The sequence below is a fragment of the Branchiostoma lanceolatum genome, chromosome 14 (assembly GCF_035083965.1).
Source record: "Branchiostoma lanceolatum isolate klBraLanc5 chromosome 14, klBraLanc5.hap2, whole genome shotgun sequence".
In the NCBI taxonomy this organism is placed as follows: domain Eukaryota; kingdom Metazoa; phylum Chordata; class Leptocardii; order Amphioxiformes; family Branchiostomatidae; genus Branchiostoma; species Branchiostoma lanceolatum.
In genome coordinates, this window is record NC_089735.1 from 9,884,988 (window position 1) to 9,903,675 (window position 18,688).

Below are 18,688 nucleotides of genomic sequence, written 5' to 3' on the forward strand. Positions count from 1 at the left end.
TTATTACATCTTCTCAATCACTTTAATGGTTAATGGTTTTGCCGTAAATGCATTGTATTCCAATATGTTGAGCGTTGACAAACGCTCTATGTATCAAATTATGTGACATGTTTAAAATCTGATTTTCTTAAGTTCTTGAACACTTTTGGATTACTTGCTAAATCAAAGTGGAAAGAAATTCCGTATTTTCTACGTTGGTGGCAAGATATTGTGAATGTTTAGTCAACAATGTTGTAACCTAATGAGTTACACAGTGTAAGTTTAAATGCCGTGTCCATGTATAGTGGCCTTGTTCTTGTTGAAACAAACATTTAGATGTCAATGAAGAAGATATCAGCATCAGAATTTAAATATATAACTTCAAGTAAGAAAACGCAGGGTACGTCTATGTTTTTCCACGTCTGACGATGTGAAGATTTATTTGGTGTTGTATCGGTTATACAAAAAAAAAAATATATATCAGTGATATCTATAAGACATGTTAACGATGGTTCATGTCGTAAATTGGTGAGAAGAACTTATCATTGGAGTGCCGATGACAACTTCAATTTACATCTAGTTTATCCGGGGGTGATATTCAAGTTCTGATCTTTTGATAAGTGTCTATGGTTGGACATTGTCAATATTCTATAGGATAATTTAGACTATGGATGTCAAAGTTTAGTAACAACGAGTCAGACATCTTTACTCTCTGTTGTGAGAGTAAACTACCCACGTACATTCAAATTTAATTTTATCTTAACATTACAAAAATCAATGGAAGTAAAAGTGCCTGTAGACCTTTCTTATCTTTTGAAGTAGTACGTCCGTCTTCAGGGAACAAGAGTCCTTGGAGCATGTTCTCAAAGAATCCTTTTATCTATTAAAAAAAAGGTTGGCGATGAAGGACCGTTTGATCTTGAATCAAAAATATTGTTAGTAACGGATGTACAAAACAGCTTTGTTGTGGTACATGTGCCAGTTTTCCAATGGTAATAAGTCGGTTCCTGTGCTATTCACTATGAAGTGACGTGTAAAGTTAACGTCCTTGAATATATTGAAACCGTGTCTTGTTACGAATTGCTGTATAACCCTTTATGACATCGTTTCTCAAGAAAGTACAATGTACATAATTTGTAACTGCTAGATTTGTCACACTTTATTAGTGTAACTTGCTTTAAAAATCAGATCACAGGAAACACTTTTATTGAAAAATATTCTGTATACACTTTGATTTAAATTGATGAACTAGTGACACCTTAGGAATACAAATATCATATGCCAATCACCGGACACAATACATGATAAAAGTAAAGTCAATCTGTTTTGATGTTGTTAAATGACTCTATCGTGTTTTAAGGGCCATGCACAGCATTAAACAGAATAGGATTTATTCACTAGACTGATATATTGTACATGTTATTTTACGATGGGTTGTATGTATTTGGTATTCAACGCTTACCGTTAAGTACATTGTTATGATAAAGATATTACAATAAGTTAGTCAAAGGAATAGGAACACAAGAAAAGACATTTGTATTTTGTACCGTACTATCTGTTGCCTGTAAACGTATTAAATGCTACTGAAATAAACATAACCTAAATTGATCCAAATGTTGTGTTTTTTAAAACTATTGTGACGGCTTAAGGAATATTCTGTGACTCTCAGTCGAATGGAAGTAGGCAGTAAATCATGTTTCAAGAGGCATTTTCTGTAATTTATGGAATCAAGTTTTCAGTATAGCCAGACTGGAAAGGGATCTTGTAACGCATTTATCACTAAGCAGTATCATGAACTCATTGGATATTTTCAGAGTACTACCGTCACTTTAAATTCCTTGAAAAAGTATAATCTATAATAAATGGTATTTATCATAAAATATCAATTGGTTTTTCCTTTTTCTTCTAACCATTTAGTGAAAAACTGTTTGGATCATCAAAATTTTGAAAATCATCTGATTTGAACGCGTAAACACAAAAATATTCCACTGCAAAAAAGACATCGAAGACAAGGTTGCTGAACGATAAAGCTTCTATTTCTTATACTTCAGAATCTTGGTGTATGCTTATACTCATCTATAAATATTATCCTAATTCTGTTTCAAAATCAATTGATAATGAGCACACCCTATGCAAACTAACATGTATAAAAAGTAGATTGCGGCATATACATTAATCCTACATTGCTTAGGCTAAATCAGAATTGCATTAAATCACTTCTGGTATCTAGCGTAGCGAAAAATCTTAAATACGTTGCACTTTGCATTCTGTATAGGAACTAATAGAGCAATACAATATTTTCTTTACAGGTATGGCTAATACCTATTAACTACGAATAAATCTTCACATATTTGGAAAACACACTGCATGTTAAAGGCTAGCTATTCATCAACAATAAAAAGAATCAGTGTCGATAAGATAGGAAAAATGTATTTAAAAGAATGTATATGTAAGTCTCTTCCTACGTATGCATACTTTTGTTATAATTTTTGTTCGACACAATATTCATGAGACAGATTGCTAGACAAATTAGTTCTACACTATGGTCCTGGTTTACCTTCAAATTGATAAGATCAAACTTAACTAGACATATTTGACCAAAACAGGCTTGTACCTGTTTTTCAACAAGTCTTTGCTGTTGCATTCGACTGGACAGCATGGTCGCATATGTGGTATATATGTATATAATAAGATAATATAATATGACTGTTAACATAGTACACAATTTACTTTTATTCAGCTGACGATTTTGAAATATCTTGACGGCAACGGTCATGAACATAGTAGTTCATAGATGGCTAATACACGTCGCGATGTTTTATGTCTTAAGTTTAAATCTTGCTGCTTTGCTCATGCTCGTAGTAGGTCCCGTCGTACACAGGAAGACTTATCATAGTGTTGTCTACTTCCGTTTTCTTCGAGAAGACCTACAAGACAAGAAAATAGGCCAAAACTTTTGATTTTCATGATGACAACTTATCTTTTTATCTTAAACATTCCCAACTCGTACATCCAATATTCATTAGATTTTAATTGTACTTCATTCTAAACGTTGGCATCGTAGTAATTCGTATACGTATGTAATAATGTATGCAGAAGCAAACATACCAGTTCACAACATTGCTCAATACCTAATATAAGCGAGTAAAAGAGACGTGGATATGAAAGTTTGTTAAGAATTGAGCTCACCGTAGTTGATACAACTTCTCCGTCGGCGGCTCCGGTAGTGTAGCCGGTAGAAGTCCCACGGGGGTCGCGGGTGAAGACGGTGGTGTGAACTGGTTCCTCATCACGCTATAGATCATGGTAAGGGAGAGTAAGAAGTTGAAAAAGATTAACATAGGAGACGGTTCAAAGAGATGCCGCCTTGTTACCTATGGCATCAAGATAACAAGATGAGCCCTTGAAGACGGACGTCTTTTTGAAGATGAAAGAACATCACAGAAGTGAGCAAAGCTTCTAGAATCAAATCACGGTTCAGATACACGTATGCGATGCACTGATGTGAATTGGTATGCTAAGTAAAATGTCATGGAAGGCTTTGAACGCTAGATAACGCACTTATGTATCAGATTCTGTTCAAAAGAAGGGTGAAATGCGTTCCATCTAATATAATTGAAAGTTTATGCAAGGTCTTACCCGTAGGCCAATTGCAGTAACACATAACATGAAAAGGGCGGACGGACAGTGATGAACTGTATAGCATGTGACTACTGTAGTCTAATTATTGGCACTGAATCCTAACTTCTTGCGTTCGACTCCTTTATTCGAGACAGTTGAAAACGAATGATCCCACTTTTTCTAATGATTACTGCTTATTATTATGGCGTCGGTGTGGCGCAACGGTTAGAGCGTTGGACTCAGAACAAATAGGTCTCAGGTTCGATGCTCGCGATGCCCCGACATTGTGCCCTTGGGAAAGGCACTGTCTACGATATTCCTACCATCACAGTGGAATGACGCCCACCGAGCCTCTTTGGCTAATCTGTTAAATTTGTGCTAAAAACACACTACGGATTTGGCTGCCGATGTGCCAACATCCAGCACATTTTCATCAAGAACCGTTGAATCATTATCATTATTATCATTAGTATTATTATTATTCTACTGCTTATTAAAATTGATGTACCTCCATGGTGAAGGCAGCGTTGTGGTTGCCCAGTTCTTGAGGAGGAATCCGTGTGCTGATGTACTCGTGGTAGCCAATGGCTTGTTGGGTTTTAGTTGTGGAGGCAAAAGTTACCCCATGACTGTTGAGGTCAGGTTTGACATCGTGTCCGAAATCCATGATAGCAAGCTGCGTTTCTAGCTCCCTAAAATACATCGTTTATTAATATCAATAAGTGCCTCATATCAATGTCGAAGTAAATGTAAAAAAACGATGACCAAATGTTAGAAAGATATTATTTTGTACTTTTAGATCCTAAAACTAGTAGTAAAAAACTACAATACTACGGTTTATAATTATTAGCATATGTTGTATAGAATATAATAGAACACAAAACCTTGTTGTATAGATAATATTTGTGAATGAAAATGATCATAATCTTAATACTCACTGCTTTTCTGTGAAAACTGGGGTGAGGTCCTCTTCTCTAAAAAGACCAAGAAAAGGAAGAGAAGAAAAGACGAGAGAATTGTACAAGAGATGGATTGAATTTTAGACTGTCATGTAAGATTCAAGATACAAGAAATCAAGATTGTAATGCAAAAATAAGATTAACTTAGAGAGGTATAACTGTTAGATTTAGTAACATTTAGTACCAGAGGTTAAAAAAAAACAAGATGAAGCAAGGTGAAAAAATATATCATCATTATCGAAACATATAAATCAGGCTCTTTTTATACTTACGTAGCGGGCTCCGGTACTGGTTCTACCAACAACTTGCCTACGAAGCAAGGTGCATATATTAGATCATTTTGGATAACATATGATACTTTGTCTATAGGTCTTGTGAATATGTTTATTGCATTATAATCATTAACGAAGAACAATGCACTCGAAGCTCATGTCATTCTAGCTACTGAAAGATCTTACGATCTTAAAGCTCAAAATATCATTCCAATACTATATACATTTTTGTTTAGTCAGTAGGTATTCTACAGAATAGCGCATTGGTATGTAATTAAATACTCACTGTGCATCTTCTTCTTATACCTAGAAAAAGAAAAGGAAACACGCGTCATCATCACTATGGAATCAAACTATTGAATAAACTCTCTGCTGAACAAAGACAACCGACCACAATAACGTCTTTTACAAAAGGACTGTAGTAAGATGATTTTATTGCTATTTGACCGAAATTGCTATCTTTAGCTATACAATGTGTGTATATTGTTGTTAATGAGTATTGTACATGTACGTCTCCAGGGACAGCTGAAAAACAGGCCGCAGGCCTGAGGTGTGATGTCCCTCGGTAAAATAAAATGTAAATGAAATTAGAAAAAGTGAAACTGATATTCCACTATTCTTCCGTAGATCTATACTTTTATGTGTGAGTGTGAAGTGTGAGCATTGGTATGTACAATAGCATTTCATTTCAATATACACAAAACAGCATTCTTATTGTTTATACGACTTGTGTCTTACCAGTGTCGGCAGTAACAGAGGAGACATAACAAGAGGAGGAGGGCCAAGAGCAGGAGTGCGGCAAGGGCGACGAGAAACGCTTCCCAATTACTGAATCCCTCATAATCACTGCCGACCTGAGCGCTCTGAAAATAAACAATCAAATTCTTTATCAACCAAAGAATATTTCTAAGTCAAATATTTTTGATTCAAGAGCTTATACATTTCAAGAGTAAGCTTATCACACGCCATTATCCTGGCATAATGGAAAGTTGTTTGGTCCAGAACCAAGTGGTCCTGGGTTCGGATCGTGACATGCCCTGTTAAAACATTGTGGCCTTGGGAAAGGCACTTGATACCAATTTCATCACTTCAATCACGTGAAAATCAGTACCTAGCTTCGGTTAGGGACGTCACTTGAATAGAACATTAAATGAAGGCCCGGTTTCTAAGTAGAGCCACACCTCGAGCACATTAAAGAACCCAAGACACTTATCGAAAAGAGTAGGGGTTCTTCCCAGTGTGAGTGGATCAATTAGATATGTCCGCATCTTTAGCTTGTACTGTCCAAACAAACAACAACGTCAGATAAATAATGCAATCACTTACACGAGTTCCGGCTGGGGGTGGGCACTCTGGTCGAAGGGTGTTCCAGTCAATCCCATCAACAACTCTTAGGGAAATAAAGCAAAGCATAGCTTTCATAGATATACATATACGGACATATCAAATATCAGAAATAAGATTCTAGGAATAGGTATCAATATGAGATATCTTGGTTGACTGTAAAATCAAAGCAATTTTCACGGTTTCACCTACTTCATTCCCTCTTGTGAAGTTAGTACCATGTTTGTGGTGTCGTCAACAAGGTAGTAGCGCGCTTGAGATCTGAAAATAAGGTAAGAAAGAATATGAGTTGCAAAGATAATTGTATAATAGAATTGAGGTTTTATTTTAAAAGATATAACATCTAAGACTCAAATTCATCTGCATGGGACTTTGTGTTTGTCCAGTAAAGAACTCACTGTTGTTTGTTAACGTTTCCCTGGCTGTTTGTGCCATAGTGCAGTCCTTGGTAGACCACCCTGCGGCCTGTTCGCTCCTCCAGGCGCCTGGAATCAGAACAACAGCTGTCGTTTTACAAAGGAACTGGTATACAATGTATAATAGATTGTCACTTTTGGACAAGCGAATCAAAATAGTGTTGTGGTGTTAACCGCCTTATAACAAAAGCTTTCAATTTACAAAAAAAAGTGTAGACTAGTTCATATGATCAATTGTCATTTTTGGACAAGCAAGTCAAAATATCCCCATCAAATAGTGCTGTGATGCTTTCAAGCATCTCCACTATTAATAATACGACTGTATAAGCATAATTTCCTGATTTATGGTTAGCCTATGTCTGCACAGGCTTAGTCAGCTTGTTGCTTTCTCACCTCAGACATTCCTGTATCCTAGGCGGCTTCAGTGTATCTGGGCTAGTGTCAAACACTGTGCTCAGTCCGTACTGCGCAGGTAACGCGTATGCCTGTGTTGGATTTTAAGAGTACACATCTCTGTAATTGAAGACACAGACTTTATGTTATCATATTCTCAAATTTGTTAAGACCCTTATTGGAATAGATGGCAATTACATTGCGCTCTCGCTGCGACCTAGATAGGATTTTTCTAATCCTTGATTTTATAATTGGAATATCATGCAATATGCAAAATCATGGCTAAAAAAAGACAACCAAACACACAAGGCGTAAAAGGATTCATCTTTATCCATGAAACACTGTTAAATCTTACATCGCAGTGAGAGCGTGGCGAGAGTGCCGTCCTAGTGCAATGGGGGTATATAAGACACATGCCACATTAAGCGTGAAAGCTTACCCTGACTTCCGTATCATCGGTTCTCCCAGCGCCGTCCCGAGCTCGGACGTTGGCTGTAAAGTAACCATTCTGGTAATCGGTGAAGAGTTGGTTGGTTTGGAGTTGCCCTGTTTGGGGGTCCACCCGAAATGCGTTAGGCACCTGTTTCAGAACAAATAAAGTTATTAGACATATGAAGTCAAGCTTCTCACAATTACATGAATTTCCTTTGACACATAATGTGCCTATATCATTGGTCAAGAATTTACGAAACCAAAAAAAAAAAGAACTTGAAGTATGCTAACGTTTTGCAGCTTTGAACATATTATCTAACATTTGAAAGCTAGTATATGTGCAGATACTCCGTGGCTGGTAATGCTTAAGGATAAATGCTGACATTTCAATTCTCCGACATTTATGATGATAAGACAGATTGAATATCTATTGATTTCAACTCACCGGTCTACTCTGTTCCCCCGTGATGTCATTCCTGTTGGCGATGAACTCAGCTGATGTGATGCTGTACGTGATAGCACTGTTTACTCCTGCATCGGCGTCAAATGCCTGCAAAGGAGAAGAAATGATGTGTTGGTACATTGCACGGTTTAGGCCGTCGCAGGCAACGAAGGTTGAAGGCAGCTGCCAAAAGACATTGCCAGACAACAATACAAACATACTCAGTAATAACGATGATAGTAATAATAAAATTTCAACGCTTTTTCAAAGTAATTACAAGCGTATAGGAACTTATTTTCATCTATTTACATTACTGTTGAACTACAATATGCTAAATGCAAAAATTTCGTATTTTCAAAGCAAAACAGTATTGAAATAAAGAAGATAAACTGTATATATATCTTACCTGGACCTGAGTTATAGGTCTGTCGAATGTGGTATCAGCCGGTATTCCTAATAAACATACAACATACTTGATCATTGCATATTCCTGTGCCTGCAAGTGCTGAAGTGGACTACAAATATGATCTCAATAATATTTGATACCACATACTTCAAAAGTGTTTTACCTGCGTAGTACACCTTTGTTGGAAATGTTGGGTTGTTGTCGTTCATGTCGTTTATCGTAATGAGTGCCTTGTTTAGAGTAGCATCGTTATCGTCGTATGCAATCGGCCCCGATGGACAATTGGAACCCTGAAAGTTCAATCAACACTTATTATGCACTTAGTAATCATCATAATGATGAATTTGCCTTGATCTAATGGTCTGTTTTATTTGAGACTTTGATTGTTCAAAGTTGGATATTGTTCTGTACTTTGATTAATGTACCTATTTTGTAACAACATGTTGTTATCTTACTGGTACTCGTACTTATTTGTAATATGCCGTCATATTACTGGACCACAGTGTTTGCATAATATGACAATATGTTTTCTATGGCAAAATGTTATAGGTAATGCATATCATGTGATTCGTCATATACCAAAAGAAATCTTTTATGGCTTAGATATACCCTGATAATCTGATGGTTCTAATTGATAATGTTAATGTAAACTTACCGTAGGTACTTTCTTGATGACAATCTCGTACAGAGCCTTCATCTCTCGGTCTGGCTGTGTTACCAAGGTCACCAGGCCAGCGGACTTGTCTATTGCAAACGTGCTGTTTGTATTTCCACCTGGTATAGAAATATGCTTTGTTGTTATCATGCACTAACATACGGGCATTTAATGATGCATTTTATTTTCATTGCGGTACAAAAATCTACAGGTTACTGTGTTTGCCAGGTATATGTATATGTATATACAATAAAACTTGTCCATATATAGTGTCCTCTCAAGGCACTAAGATAAAACGGTCACTGTAGATATGCTCAATGAAAACATTGGTAACAATGTTAGATCATACTGTAGCATTGGTGGTAACTTGTACATGTATGACTGTCTTTCTATAAAACAACTTTTCTAGTACAATGAAGGCAAGCTTATTCAATGCCCATGTTATATTGTAACACAACTTTTCTTTTGTTTTATATCTATGGTGAGTACACATATATATTATCCTACATGCATGTACCTGCTAGATTTTGCTTACTTCTTGAATGCAGTCGCCCTATTCATAAGGTCACAACGATTCATAGATAGCTTGAGTCAAATTCAGTTTCAACATACCTACAATACAGAAGTCTACACCAGTCTCTCCGTCCCTTCTGACTGTGCCAACATTGGTGCCAGGCGATGAGTTCTCAGTCACGTCCAGATTAAAGATTCGGTTGTTACTCTCCTGACAAGGATTAGACACAAGTTGCATTGGCAAGGTTTCATTTTCAAACACCGATATTTACAGATATATACTATAAACAGGTATCCCTTGTGTATTTATTATTATCTTTGACGACAGCTGAATAGAGAGGCAATGGCACTATTAATACAAAATCAGAATTATTGTTATTGTACTTATCACTTGCATGACGTATAGGGTGATATTAAAAGTTAATTGTCCGCCTGTTCCTAGGTGTATATGGTATTAGAAGGCCTGGTCATTTGATATTACATATAATTTGATTACATACCATTATATATCATTATATATCACTATTTTATATGACAAATGAATCAAATCACAGAGTAAGTGAAGTGAACTACTTTGATTCTAAACATCAAAAGTATCTTAATCCATGATCCATTTAGCTCCTATTTTGTCCCAAATTTTCTTTTATCAATATGCAGACCCTAGATATGGCTAGATTGATGCTGTTGAACTTACTGGGGCGTCCTTGATGTTGATGACTACAGGAACAGACGTCTGCTGAGGGTTTCCACCACCAGGTAGAAACTCAGTTGCCTGAACCTAATAAAAGAAATGTAATTGTGTATCATGAATCGACGTTATGGTACAATACAAATATATCCATGTTTTCGTTCTAAGTGTAATGCATAACAGCTAGATCCCTAGATGGATCAGCATTAACCTAAAATGATGGTGGCAGCTGCTAGATTGGTCGATATACAGCCAGACAGATATACTTATAGTGGGATAAATGAGACAGCTATTCATATAAACGTAGATAGAAAGATAGGTAGATAGATATATAGCATTCCATAGATAGACGATCTAAGATGGATAAACATATACGTATACGCATCATTAGATAGAAAATGTAAGATGGCTAGATAAATGGATAGATGGATAGATACCCTAATGGCGATCTGGTGATTGGGCGTTGTCTCATAATCCACTTGAGACGGGTCGTTGACTAGCAGGTTGACGATAGCCTGTCCTCCCAGCACGGTTTTAGGCTCGATGTCGAAGACGTTGTTTGGGTCGTTGATGACACTCAAGTTGAACAAGTTGTTGGGCAACTGTTCAGCAAAAAAGTAAACAAACTGACATCAGCAAGCAATGCTGATCATTTACATCGTATCCTACTAAAGTAATGCAACATACAGCTGCAAACTCTGAGCTTTCAAAAGGTTCCTGCAAATACAATTATATTTAGAGTAAGCAAATAGAAACAAATAGATGACATTGATAACCAATAATTATAGCTTTACATCATAATCATATACTATTGATATAAAGCAAAGCATAAACTAAGCTTACATTTAGACTTAAGTATGATTTAGCTGACCAAATAGAAGTAAAATGCGTGTTTTTTTTAGTATAATTGTTAGTAATTCATCTAAGAGAGTCATTGTTGGGAAGATTTGGTACTTACTGAGTCCTTGTCAGACACGGTCATCCTTAGACGGGGAAGCGGTGTGTCCACGGCTGGGTTCTCGGTGATTTCTACATTGTAACCTTGTTCGTTAAACTCGGGTAGGTTGTCATTGGCGTCGGTAACACGAATGATCACGGATACTTCGCTGGACTGCTCTGGGTTGGAAACTGTCCCATCGGGCTTGTACTCGGTTCCCTGTATAATGTTAACCATGTACAATTATTTTCATGATAAAAGTGTATCAATCACCTCTTGAGTCATTCTCTTCCAAAGTATCCAACAAAAATACACCTGCGGTCTCACAAAGATCCGTAAGGGGGCACAGACCTATACACAGACCTATGCCACTTTTTCAGAGACCAATGGTAGGATGCGGTTGTTCGGTAAGCTACACGTACCACAATTTCATTCTAAAGATGACTATATGCACCTTTATTCTCAGCAGGAAGACTCCAGGCGTGGTGATGGAAAATATGCTTGGTGCCTCCCTGTCCAGGTCTTGGTTTAGCGTAAACTTTCCATTGGTGGTACCGACATTGAAATAGTTCGAAGGATCTGAAAAGTGTTAATGTATACTTAGAACTTAAGACATATTCATTCCATTCAACAATCAATTAAGTAGGTCAGATATTGGTTTTTAAAGCACTGAACTTGATATACTCTATACTTGAATTAGGAACTCTTGCATGGATGGAATACATCGTATCTTTGATAACATGAATATGTAGATCGTGGTCGTACGATACGGTATATCAACATAACATTAAATCATCTAACAAAAATGGAAGTGTATGTTTTGCATCTTGTAGCAGAATGAGTGACATACCTCCCCTAACAAGCTGGTAGCGGACGGAGTTTGTATTGGACCTGTCCCCATCTCTACCCTGAACAGTGAGAACGGTTGCGCCCTGAAAGAAAGATAGAGTATAGCATTTTATTCATCTGAAGATCCTACACCATCAGTATTGAACATCTAAGTACATCTATTTACCATACGAATTTATTGCAAGCAACTCTGATGTGATCTAACTGATAATAAAATGATGCCAAAAGCAAGAAGAGGTAGATATTCCATGACACTTTATAAATGAATTGCCTATTTTCTGTCTTTTTTTTAAATTTAAAAAAATGTTTAATTTTATTACCAGCCGACTGTTGGTATCACCCTCTTTGATGGACACGTCATAAGGTTCCCCAATCCACACAGGGGCCCTGTTCTGTACATCATCGACTGCCACAAACACGTCCACAGACGTCGATAAAGATGGGTTTCCGCCATCCTGGAAGGAACGACAACTTATCTATTGTCTTTAAACGATATTATGTTTTTATCTGATATCATGAAACATACATGGACTTCAAGCTTGCTATTTACACTTTGTAAATGCTGCGCATCTAAGGACATGTGTTGCGTTATTTCAACCATGATTGCCACGGATTATATTAGATCAAAATTATTTCTTGTACACATACGAGCTATCGTAATGAAATTTAAAAAAAAAAAAATAGACAAATGTAGAAGTTTCGTCTTACAGTTGCCTGGACAGTGACTGCATACGCTGTTTCTGACTCCGATTCAATGTCCGTCCTGTCTTTAAGTGTGATCCACCCACTCACCGAATCGATGTCAAAAGAGTTTGTGTTCTATGGAAAGACATAGGAAAAAGGTTATGTACACTTGCCTTTAACTGTGTAAAAGACATTGATATGTTAACAGGAGGTAATACGCTATTCAGGCAATGTTGTTTATGTGTTTCGGGCAAAACTAACCAAGCAGATGTTGGGGTGAAAAAGAGCTGCCAATGAGCCTCCGAAGCCAGAGAAGTACAAAGCCACAAAAATTGTAAACTTTAATCTAAACATCGGATTGGTTAAATCAAAATCCGATTAGAGAATCCTGGCTTCTGATTGGCACATCTCATGCCATGATTGATACGTCTCAACATCTGATTTCTGAACTATTTAACCAATCATTAGCTATTATCTAAATCAATACTAAACTTACAACAACTACAAAAGGAGCACCAAAAAATAAAACCCACCGAAGTTAGATGAAAGTTGATGGCACCATTGGCGCCACTGTCTATGTCAGTCGCTGCAACTTGAAAGATGGACGTCCCAATATCTGCAGTCTGTCAAGATATACGAAAAAATACAATAATCAGGTAGAATTTAGCTGGACACCTTCAAAAAGACCAGAAGTAAATATTGATTGATATTGAACAGCATCTCGCAATAAGTCAGCATAATTGTTTATCTTCTAATGGCTTATATGTTTGAAAATGCAACAGTAATTTTCAATCAGTGGATGATGTAGATAGATTGAATGTAACAGACACTTACCTCACTGATACTGGTTTCGTAGGGCGTGTTTTGGAACTGTGGTGAGTTGTCATTATAGTCAACGATGTTGACATGAATATCGTTGTATGTGATCTTCAATTTGAACAACAACAAAAAAACACGCACATGAATATAAAAGCATTAAGAAGCATTGCGATCTCCTGCCTTTTGAAAAGATGCGACATACGTTGCCTCTAGCTCTGCACCACCACTGTAAGGTATTGTTGTTACGGCTATTGTGAAAAATTAAAGATTTTTTATACAAATGAAGCATTCCTTGTTTATATCTTAGTGATACTTAGCCAAACTACGATCATTATCTCATAACATGTCGCTGTGCTGGGTAAATAATAATTTATTGACAAACAAAATGTGCAAAACAGACCTCATGTCCTCCAATTCCGTCACGTACAGTCAGTGCAAACGTGATAATGGGGTTTGTCTAAAAAAAACATGAAATTGCACATGCATGAAAACATCACACAAGAATATATCTCTCATAAAAAATACACAGCACACTTTGATATCAACTATATCTATCTGTGTCCTAAAATCATGACCATGGCATGTTTAAAACATTTTATATCAAAAGCAGAAGTTCTTTTGCAGTAATACAGAAATACCCTAGGGGGCGATAACCAAGATTGCCCTTTGTTTCACTGACATCGACCGACCAATCGGCCGGCCGACCGACCGAAAGACAGACAGACAGACAGACAACCCGACCGACAAAAAGACCGAAAGGAGTGCATACAAACAAATAAACAAAACAACAAACAAACAAACAAACATTATGTTCACAAACAAACGGGAAAGAAAAAAAAAACTATATCTAACCTCACGATCCAAAATCTTAGCCACCGTTATGTCTCCCAAACTTTCCTGTTGAGCATTCAGCCCTGCATCGGTGATGTCGAAGGAGTCGCCGGTAATGAAAAACTGCAACGGATTTCCGTCTTCTCGGTCAATAGCGCGGACTTGAAAAATTGATGTACCTGAAACAGATTAATGAGAATTGCAACAAGATGGAGATTTCAAATTACTAAAATGATATCTTATATACGTTTGAGAATATTAGACATCCAGGTCAGGAAAATAGGAATATAATTGGATCTTTACTACTGGATTAATAAATTTGTATACAGTATTACTTAGATGTTTCAAGCGCCCATCCGGCAGCTTTTTTTCAATGATTTTTGTATGTTTATCACATACATATCACAAATCGAATACACTTTTTTCAGCTTTTATCTTTATTCACTTAAAGAAAAGAAGCTTCCTGATGGGCGCTTGAAACGTCTGAGTATACAGATGTATTAATCCTGTAGTAAAGATTCAAGTTAATTTCTCAATATCTTATATATTTTCTGTTCAGGTTAGAAACGTTATTAGTTTACTCAGTTTCATATAAGATATCAACATAAAAGTTTAAAATACACTAGTTAATTTGTTTTGAACTATTGCATTCTATATCCAGTAGACCACATGTATGATGAAATCTACCTTGAATCTGTTACTACATTTCTTATTTAAGTTAATGAATTCACCAGGTTCTTACTAAGTGCAAACATAACATTCGATTTGCGTGGCAAAGGCAGCAATCTCAATGAATAAATCAAATAATGATGATATGTAAGACATTGGAAATATCTTTCAAGCCATTTGTGAAAAAATAATTGCTATGGAGCTATAACATATTGGTCTGGAGTCCAGCCTTATTAGCTTTTGTCCGCTACCCAAGCTCCGCTCCTCGCCAATAATTGTTGGCGAGGAGCGGAGCTTGGGTAGCGGACTAAAGCTAATAAGGCTGAACTCCAGGCTAGCAATACATATGAGACCTAGATAAAAAAAAATAGACAACGTACCAACTGGAGTGTTTTCTGAGATCTGTTTGCCGTTAAGTTCTGTCTCAACGTTCAGGAACTCAGGCGGCTGAACGCTCACTACAACACAACGATGATTTCTTTATGATTTATATCAATGTCTACTGGAAACGTTTGTGTAAATGTCAAATGTCATTGTTCCAATTTTAACGTATGATTTGCCGTTCATTTCAACTAATCAAGGTACAATTAATACTATAGACAGTCTATGAGAATTCGATAATGTTAATCACAGACATGATATATGGAATACACTTTTTACTTCATTCCAGGTATTTTCTCACCTGTTACACCTACACAGGTGATCAGCACAATAAACCACTGTCTTGTCCTCATGACTGCATCTACACGTCGGAATCAAAGATATGCATAATTCAGGAGCAACAACATCAATGCATATATACGAATTTACCTGGATTTTTTTAATGTATTTCTATTTGCGATTGAACGCTTCTATGGTAATATCAACCATATGCTGAATGTAGTACTACACGCTTTATACTTAGATGTCTAAAACTGGGCCGACATACTGACAAGAGATAAAGCTAATTTATGTAGTATACCTTCATTTTGTGAAGCCAACATCTAAATGGCATCAAAATAGATAGGACTTAGCGTATTTTACATCTATATGTAACGTCAACATTATATACTAGTTAACACGCTACACTTATTGAAATGTACCAAATTTTCCCATGGGAAAGGCTATTATCTGAGGTTATCACATGAAAACCACAATTGTCACTGTAAACTGACTCTTTGAAGCAACCGACTTTAAATGAGAAAAAAATCTATTTGTTTTGTTTGTCATTTATTCACATTATGGAGCCAAATTCTATAGTCAGGTATTCTTTGTTGCTGTTTATGTGAAAAGACAAATAGTGTTAAGTCATGCCATAATCTACTGCTCATACGGTGAATTTAATATGCGTGTTATTGCGGCAACAAGTCACTGCACAAGAATCCGCCGCGCCCGAAGCCAGTTCAGTTCTCACAAAAACATTAGCTGAATAGAGGTTCGGGAGACTGATGCAAAAACCGTGTATTTCTTCTGGCTTGTCCAACGCGTCTGAGAAGATATCAAAGTACCACTCCCTATTCCATTTAGTTATATATTAGTAAGTATTAGTGATTCAAGATTATTAAGTACTTGGTAATTGGTTCAGAGTCAGATAAGGTAATAATGGTATTTTACCGTCCTAGCACTGACGCATTTTCTATTTCTTTGATATGATTCAGATTCATCTTTAAGTTTAGATATATGAGGACATAACCTTCAAAATGGCGTAACCTCACCACATATTTACGACTGATTACACAACTAAAATGGGATGCAAGTCAGCCAGGTGTAAGTTAACATGATAATGAGGAAGAGAATGATACGGTGACTTTATTTCTTACAGATATCACCGCAGAATTGCTAATTTCTGTTTCAAGCTGCTGCATATGGTTATCCTTGATGCAGTACTATAGTGGCAAGAAACTAAAGCGACGAGCCGTCTAAACCACATAAGAACACATGGGGGCAAGCGAAAACCAGGTTCCCATAGACAATAGGTAACCTTATAATTACCTTGACATGACGATGTGGTTCTACCGATGACTAACACCACATGGCTACTAGTATAAAATGTGAAATAATGCAACCAAAATTTGTTGAGTCATTCTCAACCTTGACTGGGGTCTTGCGTTATAGGAATATTCAAATTGTGCATATTTAGGTGCCACCCAAAATGTCTCTCGCCTAATTTTGCTCCCAATCTTATTACAAGAATTTTACTGAAATCGTATGCCTATCACTTTTTTGAAAGTTAAACGATACAATAAGTTGCCATAAAGCTATATATTTACGTCAGTTACATATTGTTATTTCTTAAATACCGATTACCGAATATGCAGATAACATACCTACAGGCAAATTACCCGGCATCGTCCAGTCGAGTGTATACTACACAATGACACTACGCATTCAAGGCCATCCCCCCTCCCACACTTGTTATACCACCAGCATAGTAAACAAGTCGCATGTACTGTATCAGCAAAACGATATTAGAAAAAACATGCATCGTGCTATATATATACGCCGTTATTGAGTGATTTTCTCTCTGGTGAATAGAAATGTGATGAATTGGTGTCTGTGAAAGTAACAGTTTCAGTAGCGTAGCTTCTAACCATTTGAAGCATACTGTAACTGAGAACTTGAATATTTTCCATATTTGAAGTTAAATACTTAGCAACGGATGATACACATATCTGATAGTACTAAAGTGCGTTCATATCAAGATAGTAAAAAACAGAAAAAACATTTAGGAGACCAGATCCCTCAGGCCAATAGTATTTTGGTTTATTCCCACGGTCTCCTACCTAAACATATGTATACAAAAGCCAGTTTAAAAACGCACGTTTCGGTGAAACTTTTCAATTCAACAGTAAAAGAATTGGAAGAAACTCTTACCTCTTGAAAGGAGTAGAGTAGAAAAACACTTCGCCAACCTTCTCGAACGGTGTACAAAATGGCACTGATACTTTTCTCACCACACCCAGCTTACGTCCCTCAGAATAAGTACCGTAAATCCTAGAATAATACAACTTTTAAACGTCCTAATTGACATTCAGCCATCTATTATTACATACAATACACGAACTGCTTTACCAATTAATTTCTTGAGCCTGAGAAAATATCGGTTAACCAGTTTTGTTTATGTTGCTTGTGAAAGAGAATCGATTTGCGTATCCAAAACAAAGTAGACATACGGTAGGTATGTCGGGTCAGAAAACCGGTTGGACCGTTGATACAAACAAAAGCATCCAAATCAACCAGCCGATGTCTGATACAATGGGAGGACTCTAACTGTCCGTGGGAACACGAACACCTGGCATTTAACCTTTACTCACCTAAGGTGGTGGTATTAACCCCTTAATTTCTTTGTGCACACACAACTGAAGGCATTTGTAGCCTTCTTTGTTATTCAGACTGTTACCTGGGCGTTGTAAGTATCTTTTTTGTGACATCATAAACGGTATATGGGAGTCTGGGCGTTTTCCACCCTGCACTCCCTTAAGGCGGCACCTTTATTTTTCTCTAGAACTATCTTTTTATTTTAACCCTTTTTAACGTTGTTGAATGTTTCAGTAATTTTGTACCTTAAGTCATAATACGAGTTCTAAAAGTATTGCCGTTAATCTAATAACCTAAAAAGTAGGGACACGTCCATATCAAAAGAAATAACACGAAATTACATACTTCTTGTCGAACTAGATCGCTGCATATTAATGTTTTATTTTTCTTGAATGAGCTGTATTGTTTAATGCTGCTACGACAAACGTAATTAAGAGAATAGCTACAAAACATCAAGAAGGCATTCGGTGTGGTTGTATGAT

General features: G+C 36.7%; 1 protein-coding gene across 1 annotated transcript; it reads right to left on the reverse strand.

Annotated features, from left to right (window-relative positions):
• Positions 1-1,993: 1,993 nt before the first annotated feature.
• LOC136448478 (cadherin-related family member 1-like) lies at positions 1,994-17,831 on the reverse strand. Its single transcript, XM_066448049.1, has 31 exons — positions 17,763-17,831; positions 15,592-15,651; positions 15,290-15,367; positions 14,262-14,419; positions 13,810-13,866; positions 13,425-13,517; positions 13,124-13,213; positions 12,615-12,725; positions 12,227-12,361; positions 11,908-11,989; positions 11,512-11,636; positions 11,079-11,276; positions 10,558-10,722; positions 10,127-10,210; positions 9,532-9,643; positions 8,920-9,038; positions 8,428-8,554; positions 8,265-8,311; positions 7,862-7,966; positions 7,424-7,564; positions 6,985-7,076; positions 6,574-6,660; positions 6,368-6,436; positions 6,158-6,221; positions 5,570-5,694; positions 5,118-5,137; positions 4,832-4,868; positions 4,539-4,574; positions 4,109-4,292; positions 3,169-3,273; positions 1,994-2,906 (listed from the first exon to the last, which is right to left on the reverse strand). The coding sequence occupies exons 2-31, from the start codon at positions 15,641-15,643 to the stop codon at positions 2,811-2,813; spliced, it is 2,994 nt and encodes a 997-aa protein (XP_066304146.1). The 5' UTR covers positions 15,644-15,651; positions 17,763-17,831; the 3' UTR covers positions 1,994-2,810.
• Between the last annotated feature and the right edge of the window lie 857 nt (positions 17,832-18,688).

Excerpts from the sequence above, each read along its gene's own strand:
- LOC136448478 (XM_066448049.1), bottom strand. The coding sequence starts at position 15,643 with ATGAGGACAAGACAGTGGTTTATTGTGCTGATCACCTGTGTAGGTGTA. Across the intron at positions 4,869-5,117 it reads GTATAAGAAGAAGATGCACA|GCAAGTTGTTGGTAGAACCA; the intron begins GTGAGTATTTAA and ends CTTGCTTCGTAG. Across the intron at positions 2,907-3,168 it reads GAGAAGTTGTATCAACTACG|GTCTTCTCGAAGAAAACGGA; the intron begins GTGAGCTCAATT and ends CTTGTCTTGTAG.